Below are 15,279 nucleotides of genomic sequence, written 5' to 3'. Positions count from 1 at the left end.
ATAAGTAAATAGCATTAAGTGATACAGTAATCCAATCAAGCATTTTAGTTATAATATGCATAACATATTAAACAACCAGTGTACAGAAATGCTTGACAGATTTGCTGGACATTGAGGAGCAATATGCAATGCCATATACAGTGCCTACAAGTAGTATTCAACCCCCTGCAGATTTAGCAGGTTTACACATTCGGAATTAACTTGGCATTGTGACATTTGGACTGTAGATCAGCCTGGAAGTGTGAAATGCACTGCAGCAAAAAAGAATGTTATTTCTTTGTTTAATTTTTTTTTAAATTGTGAAAAGTTTATTCAGAGGGTCATTTATTATTCAACCCCTCAAACCACCAGAATTCTGTTTGGTTCCCCTAAAGTATTAAGAAGTATTTCAGGCACAAAGAACAATGAGCTTCACATGTTTGGATTAATTATCTCTTTTTCCAGCCTTTTCTGACTATTTAAGACCCTCCCCAAACTTGTGAACAGCACTCATACATGGTCAACATGGGAAAGACAAAGGAGCATTCCAAGGCCATCAGAGACAAGATCGTGGAGGGTCACAAGGCTGGCAAGGGGTACAAAACCCTTTCCAAGGAGTTGGGCCTACCTGTCTCCACTGTTGGGAGCATCATCCGAAAGTGGAAGGCTTATGGAACTACAGTTAGCCTTCCACGGCCTGGACAGCCTTTGAAAGTTTCCTCCCGTGCCGAGGCCAGGCTTGTCCGAAGAGTCAAGGCTAACCCAAGGACAACAAGGAAGAAGCTCCGGGAAGATCTCATGGCAGTGGGGACATTGGTTTCAGTCAATACCATAAGTAACGTACTCCACCGCAATGGTCTCCGTTCCAGACGAGCCCGTAAGGTACCTTTACTTTCAAAGCGTCATGTCAAGGCTCGTCTACAGTTTGCTCATGATCACTTGAAGGACTCTGAGACAGACTGGTTCAAGGTTCTCTGGTCTGATGAGACCAAGATCGAGATCTTTGGTGCCAACCACACACGTGACGTTTGGAGACTGGATGGCACTGCATACGACCCCAAGAATACCATCCCTACAGTCAAGCATGGTGGTGGCAGCATCATGCTGTGGGGCTGTTTCTCAGCCAAGGTGCCTGGCCATCTGGTCCGCATCCATGGGAAGATGGATAGCACGGCCTACCTGGAGATTTTGGCCAAGAACCTCCGCTCCTCCATCAAGGATCTTAAGATGGGTCGTCATTTCATCTTCCAACAAGACAACGACCCAAAGCACACAGCCAAGAAAACCAAGGCCTGGTTCAAGAGGCAAAAAATCAAGGTGTTGGAGTGGCCTAGTCAGTCTCCTGACCTTAACCCAATTGAAAACTTGTGGAAGGAGCTCAAGATTAAAGTCCACATGAGACACCCAAAGAACCTAGATAACTTGGAGAAGATCTGCATGGAGGAGTGGGCCAAGATAACTCCACAGACCTGTGCCGGCCTGATCAGGTCTTATAAAAGACGTTTATTAGCTGTAATTGCAAACAAGGGTTATTCCACAAAATATTAAACCTAGGGGTTGAATAATAATTGACCCACACGTGTATGTTTAAAATTTATTAAAATTTAACTGAGCAACATAACTTTTTGGTTTGTAAGATTTATGCATCTGTTAATAAATCCTGCTCTTGTGTGAAGTTTGAAGGCTCTAACTTATTTGCATCTTATCAAACCTGCTAAATCTGCAGGGGGTTGAATACTACTTGTAGGCACTGTATATCAAGAATGCAGCTCAGAATATAACACAAGGTTAATATATTGCCCACACAAAGAACACATTAACATCATATTAGTCATCATGTATGAAATCTAGCAGCAGAATAACATGCCTCTGGTATAAAGTGTAAAATGGTGCTCTAGAACTGTGAAATACTTTGTTAAACCTTGTTCATTTAACAAATTTTGAGTTCTACTCACCTGTATGACTTCAGGTTTCTCAGGATCCTCAGCTTGCTCTTCTGTCACACATGATGTAAATACTTCAAACTGACTGAAGTCTGCAAAATTTGGCTGTTCTGGAATTTGTTGAGGAGATGTACTTGAATGAGATAAAAGACCCTCAGCATCCACTGAGCGGTGCATGTGTGAGCCAGAGGTCTGTAAGGAATATGGACAAGGACATGATGAAGCAAAGCTTTGTATTCAAAGCACTAGTAGAAACCCAGCAGCCTGTGTTGTGTATTTGTGCAGGCGCTACTCTGATGCCTCTACCCTGTGCCAGTCATTGCACTGGTTACCCATCCACTACAGCAATAGTTCCCAAACTCTAGTCCTCGCCGACCCCAACAGGTCATGTTTTCAGGATTTCCATAGTGTTACACGTGTGAGAGGATTCCTGATACCTTGATGATAGTATTTCACAGGTGATGGAAGGAAATCCTGAAAACATGACATGTTGGGGCTGTGAGGACTGGAGTTTGGGAACCACTGCGCTACAGAGTACAATGCAAACATCTTCCTCACCCACAAAGCTCACCACAGTTCTCCAACACAATGCATATCCTACCTCATCTCTGTCTAGCACCCTACCTGTGCTCTCTGTTCTGCAACTCATCCAAGGCTAACATCCTCCATAATCCGAACTTCCATCTCCAAGATTCTCCGTAATCTGGAATTACCCCCCATACGATTCGATTAATACCAGGCTCTCATTTTTAACCATGCTTTAAAAACATCTCCATAGACCGGCCAATCACGTCACATCGCTAATTAACTGTACCTTGTTACCCCTTTCTAAATCTCAGAATCTGGTCCCTGATACTCATCTGTCTCTACATCCTCAGACAGATTCTGGCTGATGACCGGATCATACAGCTTTATTAGAAAACCCCTATTATAATGGCTGGAATGCACACGATTGTAAGCAGGATCCTCACTACTTGTGTAACTGTTGAACAGTGTTACTCGGTAATTTCTTAATTTCTGTATATGTCCTTGCTTAAAAAGGGACTGTCAGTAGAGAATGACTTTTCATACCCAGTACAGGCGCTCCGTTCACTATGTGGCCAAACATTTAAAATGCAGCTTCTTACCTGCTTGTTCTATATCTGCATTCTTCCCTCTGATTGACATCACTGGCTTTATAAAATCAGAGAGGTGCAGAGATAAGATGGGAACCAAGCAGGCTGGAAGGTGCAGTAAACGTTGGTCTCGCCAAGGGTGCACTGAGCACCTGAACTTTGAACAGTCATTCTGTGCTGATAGAGGCCCTTTAATTGTACAGTGCTACTGAATTATTTCTATCATTAAACTCAAGATGCAATATGCACACCCTACAACTATGGTAGGCACACAAAGCTTTACAATAGTTCCCTTTACTTGGTACAGTTCAGAAGATTTTAGTTGCCCATACATCACCAAATATTTCCAATATACGGTACACATAAGTAGATGATTATGTTGACGAACAATCAGGAGGAAAACCAAGTATACCTTCTAACCAAGTATACCTTCTTAATTATATATAATTTTACATTTCTGGGCATATTGAAATCCCAAAACGATCAGCCCAACATAAGCTTTCAAAAGCTGCAGATAAACGATATTTTCGGCGACAGGTTTATTTCGGGGAGGGGGAGAGAACTGGAAATCTGCTGGCTACCCTGATCAAGACTCAATCTGGCCCTGCAATGGTGGCAGAGATAAAAAATAAAAACGGGGAACTAGAAAGTTCTTCTGGGGCAATTCTAGCAACTTTTAGCAAGTTTTTTGAGACATACAATTCGCAGGGCGGTTTCTCTGACGAGTTGCTCAGTAGCTTTTTGGGGACTGCTGGTGTGCCTACTCTGTCTGAATCGTTAGTGGATGGGCTGGAGACACCAATTAGTCTGGAGGAATTAGAGGAGGCTCTAGATTCTATGGCAGGGAATAAGAAACCGGGGTCTGATGGGCTGCCTGTGGAGGTAATAAACAGTACTCAAATATAATGCTTCCACAGCTGTTGAAGGTGTTTGAGGTGGCTAGGGAAGATGTGCACTTGCCCCGGTCCTTGAATGAAGCAATCATAGTGGTGATCCCCAAGGCTGATAAGGATCCTTGTCTTCCAGAGTCATACAGGCCTATCTCCCTTTTAAACGTTGATGTCAAGATTTTTGCAAAGATTCTGGCGATGCGGCTGTCTAGAGTAATATCTAGTTACCACAATAAGTGTCAAATCTCAACGGGCACTTCAACAAAGACTCATGTAACTCTAACCTCCCATTTATCATAAAAATAAGGGAGAAACGAAGAGATCCCAAAAACATAAAAATAATTTTATTCAAAATTTAAAATACAATACTGAAAGGGTTAAAAGGCATAATGCTGTCCGGGGACACTGAGCAAAAAAAAAAAAAAAAAGACACATGAAAATCTTATAATATATTATACCAGTACACTATTACAAGTCTCCCTTTAGCTACAACACAGCATGCAGAAATTTGAGAAAAAACAATTCACAAAACGCTTTTCACATTTACAGGCAAGATAAACCATGTGAAATCTGACATGCAAGGTAGGCACAATTATGACTGCTTCAATATAGGCACCATCAAATAACTAGATTTTATCACAAGCGCTTCCAGCATTCATGTGATACGGGCAAAAAAATCCCCATGTAAAAGATAAGTATACTAATGTGCCATAGAAAATAACCAAGCGGGTACAAATGTGACCGCTATCATATAAGCACCACCAAGTGAAGAAACACTATTATAATCTGCATGTAAAGTGAAAAGAAAATATGTTACCTAGTATCAGACACGTGTAGGTCAGCGTCCCCTCCCCCTGACGCGCGTTTCGCTGCCAGCTTCTTCCGGGGACGCCTACCTTGCATGTCAGATTTCGCATGGTTTATCTTGCCTGTATTATGTATATGTGAAAAGAGTTTGTGAAATGTATTTTCTCAAATTTCTGCATGGTGTATTGTAGATAAAGGGAGACTTGTAATAGTGTACTGGTATAATATATAAGATTTTCAAGTATCTTTTTTTTCCGCTCAGTGTCCCCGGACAGCATTATGCCTTTTAACCCTTTCAGTATTGTATTTTAAATAATTTTGAATAAAATTCTTTTTATGTTTTTGGGATCTCTTCGTTTTTCCCTAGAATAATATCTAGTATTATTCATCCAGATCAAACTGGTTTTATGCCGGAGAAATCTACTGCAATTAATATCCGTCGGTTGTATTTAAATCTACAGATGCCATCAAATGAAAAGGAACCTAGAGCTGTTGCATCTTTGGACGCTGCCAAAGCATTTGACAGCGTCGAATGGCCATATCTGTGGGCTATATTAGCCAAGATGGGTTTCCGTAAAAATTTTATTGCCTGGATACAGCTGCTGTATTCGAGTCCAGAGGCCAAAATTAGAGTAAATGGGGAGATTTCAAATACAATTGACTTACACAGAGGGACCAGACAGGGGTGCCCCCTATCTCCCCTACTGTTTGCTCTGACAATTGAGCCCTTGACAGTAGTAATTCAGGCGACACCTGAAATTAAAGGGTTTGAATATGAGTCTTTGCAAGAAAAAATAGCGTTGTATGCTGATATGCTTTTGTTTTTGGGAGACTGGCCGTCTTCTTTGAGGGTGGCAATGGAAGTATTTGGATCCTTCGCAGCGATCTCTGGTCTATGTATTAACTGGGAGAAATCTTCAATTATGCCGGTGGGAGAGGCCCCCGATAACTCCTTGGGATGGCTGGACGCTTAAATGTAGTCAAAGAGTTTAAATACTTGGGAATCCATATTGGGCATAATATACAAGATTTTGAGCGTTTAAACATTACCCTACTACTTGCTAAATTTCAGCAAAAAGTAAAGGACTGGTGCAGGCTACCACTGAGTATGGTGGGAAGGGCAAACCTAGTAAAAATGGTTCTTATGCCACAAGCTTTGTATGTCCTCCATAGCGCGCCCATTTGGATTCCTGGTCGAGTCTAATCAGATAAACAGAATATTTAGAGAGCTTACCTGGAAGAGGAGTGTTCCTAGAATTCGGTTGGAGGTTTTGCGTAGATCTAAAGAACTGGGGGGGCTTAGCGGTTCCTGACCCTTTTCTGTATTGTCTTGCAGCGCAGTTGCAGCACTTCAGAGGATAGGGGAGGAGGATTCCATCATGCGAAGTTCCTCGGGATGTATGCTTACATGTGTAGTGGGAAAAGACTTTTTGGTGCAGGTGCTAGACTCGGGGAGGTTCCGTCAGGGTCGAGCTATCAGTAGTCCGATAATGAAGTGCATGGACAAGGTATGGAACACTGCCAAAGAAATACTGGGTATACACTTCCGGTTCCGGCGCCCGCATGTGAGGAGCAGGGCTTCCAGCGCTCCCCAACCCCCTGCTAAAAGGCAGCATTTATACCGCACATCAGACCCTTGGAGTACCGGGAACGGGAGGAGAGGAAGGTCCGGCCCTGCTGCACCGCTGCATGGACAGATACGTCCTCAGGAACAGCGGTAGGGGAGCAGCTCAAAGCCGAGGGAGGGAGACACGCGCGCCTTCCAAGATGGCGCCAACCTCAGCAGCGGCAGTAGCTGCTGCAAAGCAAACGGAGAGGAAGGGGGAGCAGGGAGGAAGGAGAGACGGCAGGGCTACAACACACAAGTCTGGGGAAACCGCGACCGGGAAGCCCAAGGAGACCCAGGGTACCCCTAAGGTATGCACTCTCCCTGAAGCGCTATATGCCCCTGCATCCCCTGCTGCCACGGAGGAACGCGGCGACTATGAGGAGCGCGACCCCCCTAGGCTGCAGATACCGGAGATGGACTATAAAAAGCTGGCGGGGAGGTGGCAGGACATTTGCTGCCTGAAATTACGTCTAAGCTGAGGGACTACATAGGATCAGCTTTGCATGACATGCAGACGCACCTGGATGAAACTGCTGAGAAGGTGTCCGCAGTGGAGACACGTGTGTCTACACTGGAGGACACTGTTTATGATGACCAGACAACAATATCTAGACTATCTAAAGAAAATCTGATTTTGAGAGATAAAATTGATGATCTGGAAAACAGATCCAGACGGAGCAATATCCGGATCATAGGAATCTTTGAAAAATTCCCCATAAAGGACTTAAGAAATCTGTGCGAAAATATGATCCCCGAGGCATTGGGGATCGAGGCGGGGAAGATAATAGAGTGAGTACACCGCATTGGTCCCCAAAAGAACTCGTCCGAAGTGGGTAACCAGATAAGACCTAGGCAAATCATTACCAAATACCTGAACTTTTCAGACAAAAATGATGTCATTCAGTCCTATAAAAGACTTAGACGACCCCTTGAAATTAGGGGGGAAAAGGTGCTCTTATTCGAAGACTTTTCTGCAGAAGTGACCAGGCAACGCAGAGCTTTCAGTGAGATATGCACAAAATTACATAAAAACAATGTGCGATTCCAATTGAGATACCCGGCAACCCTCTACATCAGACATCAAGATGGCTCTTCACATTCATTTTATAATCCCAAAGAGGCAGAGAAATATCTCAAGACCCTGGGAGTCGACCACACAGAGGATGCAAGATCGCAGGGAAGCGCAAACAGTCCCAGGGATCATCTAAAGAGCTGGCCGACATACACTGAGGATAGAAGCCCGAATCTAGCATCGGATCTACCGAAGGCCCAGAGAACGTCCAAACAGTCCGGGAAGGTTTGAAGAGCGGTGTACGGGTTGCTACTGAGGACAGAATGGGGTCTTGATGTTTAGCTGTTTTTTCTTCTTTTTTTTTCTTTTTCTCTCTCTTTCTGGGGTCTGATCACCTCTCGGACTGCCTGAGGTATCTGTTTTTTATATGTCTGACTGTAACTGATCACGCAATAATGGGAGAGAGGAAAGGGGGGAGGGGAGCAAGGGAAGGAAAATGTGCGGGGAAGAAGTGAAGTCAAGAATGGTATGCCAATCTGGACAAGGGTCCTGGAGACATTCTTCAGGTCCCTTAGGGGATAAGGGGGCAGGGAAAATGTTAATTTTGGTTCAATTGGTTTGCTGGGGGTATAACTGTAATTTTGATTTTTTTGATTTTCTTGTTAAGATACTTGCAAATGGCGCTCGTAGGCTATTAAGGCGACAGAAAACTGGCTCATATGGACAAAGCAGGATAGGCAGCTCCCATATTCGTGCCCCTGTATTAGGTGTCATTAGGACACCTATAGTTGGCCCACCTAAAAAAAACAAAAATTTATGAGGATCGTTACTTGGAATGTAAAGGGCCTGAGGTCCCCACAGAAGAGGCTAATGATTCTTAGACATCTTAAACGTATTAAGCCAGATATAGCCCTATTACAAGAGACACATTTGGAGTTGTCGGACTTCATGAGGATGGAAAAATTGTGGGTGGGCAAAACATATGGGTCTCCAGCTATTAATAACAAGGCAGGAGTACTAATTTTAATAGATAAAAATTTCCAACACCAGATGGTGAACACTACAACGGATCATGAGGGGAGGCTACACTCGATCACCATAACGGCATCTGGTAACACATACAAAAATAATGAACGTTTATGCCCCCAACGAAAACAACAAAAAATACTATCATTATCTAGAACAAGAAATATTGAAAGATCCCACACAGAATCTGATAATCGGGGGGGATTTTAACTCGGTGGTGAATATCTTAGAGGATAGAAAAAACGAATCACGGGGGACACCGGGACTGAGAGGCCAAGATAAAGTAATTCCCCCATTGCTAAAAAACACGGGCCTGACTGACACTTGGAGATATCTGCACCCACAGGATAGGGAGTTCACTTTCTATTCACCCGCCAGGGATGCGTGGTCGAGGATAGATCATTTCTTTGTCTCCCCGCCTATCCTTAACAGATTGCTGTCGGCTACAATACACGATCTGGTGATATCGGATCATGCGCCCGTGATAATAGAACTGGCAGATACGTTCCCTAGAGGAACAGATTATCTATGGAGATTTCCTAGTTACTTATACGACAACGAGGATTTCGAATTAAAACTGAGGGAGTGGTGGGGACAGATAAGAGAAGACAATAGGGCACACGAGACTAACTCACCCCTACTATGGGAAACAATTAAAGTAGTCATGAGGGGAAAAATAATTTCATACACGTCAGCTTTAAAAAAAAAAAAAACACAGGAAAAGTACACAGTACTCACGAACAGGCTCAGACAGACTTATACCCTATTTCAAAGCCACCCCAACAAACTAAATAAGGATAACTGGTTAATGGAACAAAGAGAATTTAATACTTGGATGGCAAAGAGGGAACAATTATTTAAATCATCTAGTGAGGCCAAATTCCATAGATATGGAAATAAAGCAGGAAAACTGATGGCCTCTATGGTCAGGAATAGATTCTTTGCGCAAGGCCCTTTTCATCTAAAAGATCAAAATGGCAACATACAGAATAAACCAAAAGAAATAGCCAGTATTCTGGGAAAATACTATAAGAACCTTTATATGGATAAGGCGGATCGGGGAATACCGACGACTACATTACTCAACCGACAAGATATCCCGAAGTTATCAGATGAACAAAAACAATTCCTAAATACATCCATCACACAAGAAGAAATTAAACAGACAATTAGGAACTTGGGGAATGGGAAAGCCCCGGGCCCTGATGGCTATTCGGGAGAATTTTTTAAGATTTTACAGGACGAAGCATCCCCTGTTTTAGAAAAATTATTTAACGGGATACTAGAAGGGAAACCTATGACGAGGCCCAGCAAATTAGCATATATCAAAGTTCTACCAAAACCAGGAAAGGATCCCCTGTCGCCGAGATCATATTGTCCCATTTCCTTAATAAATGTAGATAAAATAATGTCTAAAATATTGGCCGATAGATTGGCAGACATATTACCACACCTAATTTCAGAATCACAGGCGGGCTTTGTTAAGGGTAGGTCGGCAACGAGCAACATGAGAAAAGCCATGTTGGTTTTGGACAGGGTAAACCTCAATCCCACTCCAAGTGAAAAGCCAGCACTACTAACAATCGATGCCGAAAAAGCATTTGATAATTGTCAGGTGGGAATGGCTTTTCAAGGTATTGGCAAGAATGGGTTTTGGCGGCTCCTTCCTGACCTACATCACAGAGATATATTCAAAGCCGGAGGCCCAGATCTACATTCCAGGTCTCCTCTCGGACAGATTCCCACTGTCCAAGGGGACAAGGCAGGGGTGTCCTTTGTCGCCTCTGCTATTCAATATAGCTCTGGAACCTTTGGTGAGAGAGCTGTCTGACCCGCAGCGGTTTCCTGGCATTCAGATCGTGGGGAGGCAGTGCGCGCTACTTTCTTTGCCGATGATATTTTGCTTTTCCTAAGGGATCCTTTTGTGCAGGTGGAATCGGCTATAGAAACGATCAATACATATGGGGACTATGCAGGTTTTAAAATTAACAAGATTAAATCCGAACTGCTTCCCCTGGGAAGGTGGGACGCGGCGAATAGACAGAAATTAAAAAGAGCTCAATTGGGGGTGGGCATGGCGAAATCTTATATTAAATATCTAGGCATTAAAATAGGGGGGGAGCCATCATCCATATACAAATTAAACTACCCTCCATTAATAGCAAATATAGTAAATGATCTAGTAAAGTGGAAGGACCTGCCATTAAATTTGACAGGGAGAATACAGCTTATTAAAATGATGAGTACTTTGAAACTAATGTACCACCTTCAAACGATCCCACTCCTGCTGAAACACAATGATGTAAAATCCTTGAATTCTGCATTCTCCAAATTTATTTGGAGAAACAAAAAACCACGCATAAGTCTAGGGAAGTTGATGACTCCAAAGATGGAAGGGGGCTTAAACTTATCGAGTGTTAGAAACTATAATATAGCGTGCCTGACAAGGTATTTTTTAAACTGGTTGCATGGAGAGAGTAAATATTCGGCCTATGCCATAGAGAGGGATTATGCCCAACCTTGGGATCTCAGGTCCTTGTTGCACGCAAGACTAAAGATGCTTCCAGCCAAAATCAAAAATTCTTTGATATTCCGGAATACTATTGCCACCTGGAAGACGGTGAGAAAAAAAATACAAACTTCCGTTCCGAATTTCTAAATACCTCCCATTGTGGAATAACAGAGTTTTTACCGGGAGTAGAGAATAAATTGTTTAAGGAATGGAGAGACAGGGGTATACAGGAGATAGCTCATCTGACTCATCCTACAGAGAATAGATGACTAAAACAAAACGAAATAATAGAAAAATTTGATCTCCAAAAATTTCAAACGGTACAATTTGAACAGATTAGGTATCATATCATGTCCCACTTAATTGACACGCAGGCGGAGTTCACATGCAACGAGTTCGATAGAATGGTGGATGCAGCAAAAAACTTCTCGTCTATTTCAATGCTGTACAGCACGTTGAGAGGGGTGCTTTTAGATAGTCATCCAGATACCTTCTATAAAAAATGGGAATCGCAACTGGAGGACAGGGCTATTGGAGACAAAATAAGGAAGGGGTGGACTAAAGCTCGCCAGTCCCTTATTAATGAAAGCTGGAGAGAAACTCAATTCAAAATAATACATAGGGCAATATACGCCTTCCAATTTCCAAGGAGCACTGATAAGCCAGAAAGACTCACGAAATGTCCCAAATGTAATACCCCATATACTGACTTACTTCATGGCCTGCTGATTTGCAAGCAGGTGGCGGACATGTGGGGTGCAGTTAGAAAATATATAAAGAACATTTGGGATTGGGGCGATGAAATCCCGAGAGATTTGGTTTTATTTCACCACTGGGAAAGGTCCCCCGATGCTCATGGAGGGGGGGGGGGGGGCGCCCCTGCAGGTCGTCCACATAATCATAATGCTCATGAAAAAACTATTATTAAAATACTGGCTACAGTAGGACATGCTCACCATAAAAGAACTCTCGGGATGCCTGAAGCATGTAATGCTAATGGAGAGGTTAGAGGCAGAGAAGAGGAAGTCTTGCGAAACATCTAGATTTTTTACAAAATGGAGGCATTATATTGTGGAGCACTGTAATAAGGAGGAAATACAACGCATAGTTGGTCCTTTCAGAGACACAACGTGGTACCACAGGGAATCCTTGGGGGGAACACTGGGAATATTAAGCCTGAATTGAAGCGAATGATTTCTGTGAGCCAAAGAAAGTCAAAGACGGAAGGTCTTAGGGTCTGTGAGCGAGTAGATTTTTTTTTTTTCTTCTTCTATAAAGCAAGGGAGGAAAAGGTTTTAGGGTTTTTGGGGGGCGGGAGAGATTGTTGGGAAGGGTTAGGGGTAACAAGGTCAAGGTTGATCTTCTAATATGTAACCATAGAGAGGAAGTGAGATGTTAATGATTATTAGACAGACTGCTACGAGGGGTACATGTTTACAATTATAGCTGCGAGGTTGTGTTTCTCCAAATTATGCAACTATGTACCATGACTTGTATCTGTGGTTTCTTTTTCTTTTTTGTTTGGTAACAAAAATTTGTAATAAAAATAGAGTTTAAAGAAATACTGGGTATACAGGGAGTCACGGCGCATTCCCTGATTTGGAGAAACTTGACATGTACAGAGCTAAATAAATTGGAGGGTTTTGAGCTATGGGAGAGGAGAGGGATTAAACTAGTATCACAGCTTTATTCTGAAGGGGAGTGTCGATCTTTTGAGGATCTTAAACAGACGTTTTCCATTCCTAATGCAAGATTTTTTCAATATCTACAGCTGAGACATGCTTGTGAAACACAACAGCGACTCGCTCCACTAGGTAACCAAGCCAAAACTCCGCTGTTGGATAGAGTAGTGGGGGGAGGAGGATCAAGAGGTATTATATCCATGATATATGCAACAATGTTGGAAAAGAAAGTGACAAGCTTGGAAGCATTGAAGAATAAGTGGCAAGTTGATGTAGGTGATTTAACAGATGAATGAATGGGAAGATGCATTGCAAGAAGTCACGAAAGTCTTGGTTAGCGAGGCGCAGAGAGTGTCGCATCTTTATTTGCTTCATCGAGTTTATCGAACTCCTGTACGGCTGTTGAAAATGGGCTATGCTAGGGAGGCAGATTGTTGGAAATGTGGAACGCCCAATGCGGATCTGATACACATGACCTGGAACTGTCTTCGGTTACGTAGGTTTTGGGGGGATGTGACTGATTTACTTAATACAGTCTATCAATGTCAAATGGTACTAGACCCCAAAATGGCTCTCCTGGGTCGGTTGAAGAATTTGCCACTCTCGGAGGAGCACCAGCTGGCAGTCTCACGAACATTATATCAAGCTCGTAAGAGTGGCGGCTCACTGGAAGGGATCCTCTGTACCCACAATCACGGAAGTTACTGATGCAGTTAATAATATAGATATGGAAAAATAAGTATCAAAAGAGAACAACAATTAAGAAATGGGAGGATATGTGGATGCCTTGGTTGGACACACCCAGGTTGGCTCCTTCTAGATTAACATGGATGAGAGCGTTGAGAAGGATATAACTGGAAAACTCTGGCTGTGAGACCAAATGCAGCGAGAGAGAAGAGAGTTTTTTTTGTCGGGTGAGGGTGGGGGGTAAGATGGGAGGGATTTTTGTGGGGTTCTATTGTGTTTATGTAATACACTATTTGGGAACTTCCCTGTATGTGATTACCTGTTTTTTTTCAGTTTTTGAAAATGTTTAATAAAAAATTATCTGATAAAAAAAAAAAAAGAAACCCCAAATTGAAGACATGTGGCCTGTGCCACGTTTGACGAAAACCAAACTCCGCTTGTTAGCACAAACATCTCATATCAACTGTAAAGCATGGTGGTGGAAGGGTGATCATTTGGGCTGGTGTTGCAGCCACGGGGATACATGAACCCATAAACTAAGCGGGCTCTCATTGTGGTTTATGCTAAATAACCAAGGCACTACTGTATCCGATGCACAAGTAGGGTCCAAAACCATCAGTATATATGGCAGAAACCTGGCACGCCAAACAGTAATAAGGTAAATGTTCAAATATTTTAATAAGCAATCCACAAATGTACATACAACCGTTTCGGTCTCCTTCATCAGTGTTAGAATTGCTAATGAATCCACAGGAAGGAGAATGCTGGAAAAGTAATATGAATGCAGCATCCACCGTTGGTTACGGGTAAGCTTACCAGTAACCAATGGCGGAGACGCTGCATTCACCGTGCTTTTCCTGCATGCTCTGCAGACACCACTGGATCATAGGCCAGACAATATCCAAAGTGACTCCAACTGCCTCATTATGGGGAACTAGAGGAGAATTTTCAGTCTTTTATAAAATTCATTCATTGCGTATGCACTACTGGGTTTAGCATAAAAAAAACTGTAGAAAAACAGAACAGAGTGGACTGTGTGAATCCACGCAGAACTGTTTTGCTACATTAACTGTCAGATTTGTGTAATACGTCTTACAAACCACTGATGAACTTAGTATTTGCCCATTACAGTATCTACCCGGCCATTATTCTTTTGACTTGATTTATTAAAAAGGATCAGGAGTTTTCCCTCCCTGTATAATTATTGGATGACTGTAGTAGTACTTGATATAAATGGTCATATTGACCTGCTATATATTTATCTGACCTAAATAAAGATTTCCAATATCTGAGTGATCACAGTAATTATAGGGAATGGCATTATGTTTCTACTAATGGAGGTGGTATTTATCCTACCTGAAGGCCAGAACCACAAGATGGCTTCTAACCAACTGCTCAACAACACAGTATGAGCAGGCTAAGAGGCCAGTGTGAACACTACAAACATGCTGGTTATGATCAGCCTTTGGCATGTCTTGTTTTGAATGTCCTAATTTTAGCGGTATGTCTAGAGCACCTGAAGACCCTACAACAGCCTATATGGTCACATACCTGAGTAGGCAAAGGCCGGGGAGGAACTGCAGGTGGATGTGTTACTGCGGCAGTCTGGGGCTGTCCTGTGATAAAAGAGAAGACAGTAAGACCACCTACATGCCCTGACATGCTTACCGTGTGGCATAGCGCAGTCACTTGACAGGAGGCAGAGTAGCTTCCATCTCGTCCCATGACCATGTTTACTTTTAATGGGTGAAAAACGCTGCAAAAACACCGAAAGTAGTGACATGCTGCATTTCGCAAAAACACAGCTCCTTGACAAGTCAGGAAAAAAAAGCAAGGAAGGTGTGTGCATGAGATTTCTGAAATCTCAGACTTTGCAGGTACTGTGTAACATAGCAGAAGATTTGCATGGAAAAAAAAAGCATCACAAAACTGCTGCAAAAACGCATCGTGTGAACATAACCTTACACATTCTTTTTTGCAATAAAAATAATCGTACTAAGAAGTCTGGAGGCAGCTT

The 15,279-nt window shown here is 42.7% G+C and overlaps 1 protein-coding gene across 8 annotated transcripts in view; it reads right to left on the bottom strand.

Annotated features, from left to right (window-relative positions):
- Positions 1–15,279, bottom strand: part of REPS1 (RALBP1 associated Eps domain containing 1) — a 176,321-nt gene that overhangs the window by 5,559 nt on the left and 155,483 nt on the right. For all 8 annotated transcript variants that reach the window (XM_073575708.1, XM_073575711.1, XM_073575713.1 and 5 more), the window contains 2 exons: positions 14,814–14,878; positions 1,935–2,114 (listed from right to left, as the gene is read on the bottom strand). In XM_073575708.1, the coding sequence (XP_073431809.1) occupies positions 1,935–2,114; positions 14,814–14,878 (245 nt within the window). The remainder of the gene's footprint in view (positions 1–1,934; positions 2,115–14,813; positions 14,879–15,279) is intronic.

The sequence above is a fragment of the Dendrobates tinctorius genome, unplaced genomic scaffold, assembly GCF_039654945.1.
Source record: "Dendrobates tinctorius isolate UK_male_01 unplaced genomic scaffold, ASM3965494v1 ptg000046l, whole genome shotgun sequence".
NCBI lineage: Eukaryota > Metazoa > Chordata > Amphibia > Anura > Dendrobatidae > Dendrobates > Dendrobates tinctorius.
This window is presented reverse-complemented; position numbering and strand designations above follow the sequence as displayed.